This window comes from Microtus ochrogaster, linkage group LG5, assembly GCF_000317375.1.
Source record: "Microtus ochrogaster isolate Prairie Vole_2 linkage group LG5, MicOch1.0, whole genome shotgun sequence".
Classification (NCBI taxonomy): domain Eukaryota; kingdom Metazoa; phylum Chordata; class Mammalia; order Rodentia; family Cricetidae; genus Microtus; species Microtus ochrogaster.
In genome coordinates this window covers 40,510,310-40,511,148 of record NC_022031.1, presented here as the reverse complement: position 1 = coordinate 40,511,148, position 839 = coordinate 40,510,310, and the positions used below count along the sequence as shown (strand labels likewise).

At 51.3% G+C, this 839-nt stretch overlaps 1 protein-coding gene across 1 annotated transcript in view; it reads left to right on the top strand.

Moving 5' to 3' along the window:
* Nucleotides 1–447: 447 nt before the first annotated feature.
* LOC101997190 (beclin-2-like) overlaps nucleotides 448–839 on the top strand; it is a 3,169-nt gene continuing 2,777 nt past the window's right edge. Inside the window, exon 1 of the mRNA XM_013351797.2 lies at nucleotides 448–820. Coding sequence (XP_013207251.1) covers nucleotides 675–820 — 146 coding nt within the window. The 5' untranslated portion in view covers nucleotides 448–674. The remainder of the gene's footprint in view (nucleotides 821–839) is intronic.

Sequence of the window (839 nt, the reverse complement as noted above, 5' to 3'; positions counted from 1 at the left end):
AAACCCTGTCTCGAAAAACCAAAAAATAAAAATAATAAATAAATAAATAAATAAATAAATAAATAAATAAATAAATATCCCGTGTGGTGTGTGCGCGCATGCGCATGTGTTCCTACGCACACGGTTGGGAGCCAGAAGGCAACCTCAGCTATTGGCTCTCAGGTCATACACCTTATTTTTTAAGACAGGGACCTGGCAGTTCCATGCTTGGGCTAGTCCCAATGGCCAGCGAACCCCAGGGGTCTGTTTCTGTCCCCCAGCTCTGGCATTCACACGCACTGACCAACACATTGGATTTTTCTATGGATGCTGGAGATGAAACTCAGATCCCTGCCAGGCATGGTGGTGCACACCCTTAATCCCAGCACTTGGGAGGCAGAGGCAGGTGGATCTCTGTGAGTTCAAGGCCAGCCTGGTCTATAAATGGAGTTCAGGACAGCCAGAGTTGCAAGAGAAACACTTTCTGGAAACAAAACGAAATAAAAAACCCCACACATGCTGGTCATGATTATCAAAACCTGTGTTAGAGAGACTCGCTGGCCTGTGGGGAGCTACAGGTGGGAATTCCAGAAGGGAATTGTTAAGGTATAAAAGGGAAGCGTGAGCGAGACCTCGCCAAAGACTCCCTGGGCTGGAAGGAAACCTGGACTCCGGTGGGGGCGCACACCTTCAGGATGTCTTCCACCCTCTTCCGGTGCCAGCGCTGCAACCAGCCCCTGAAGCTCCGTGCAGTGCAGGAAGGGCCCTTGGAAACCCAACAGCATGCCAGGCCCTCCCCAAGAGCCAGGACCTGGAGCAGCCCCCTTCCTGACTGTGGCGAGTCATCCCAGGAAAGTGCC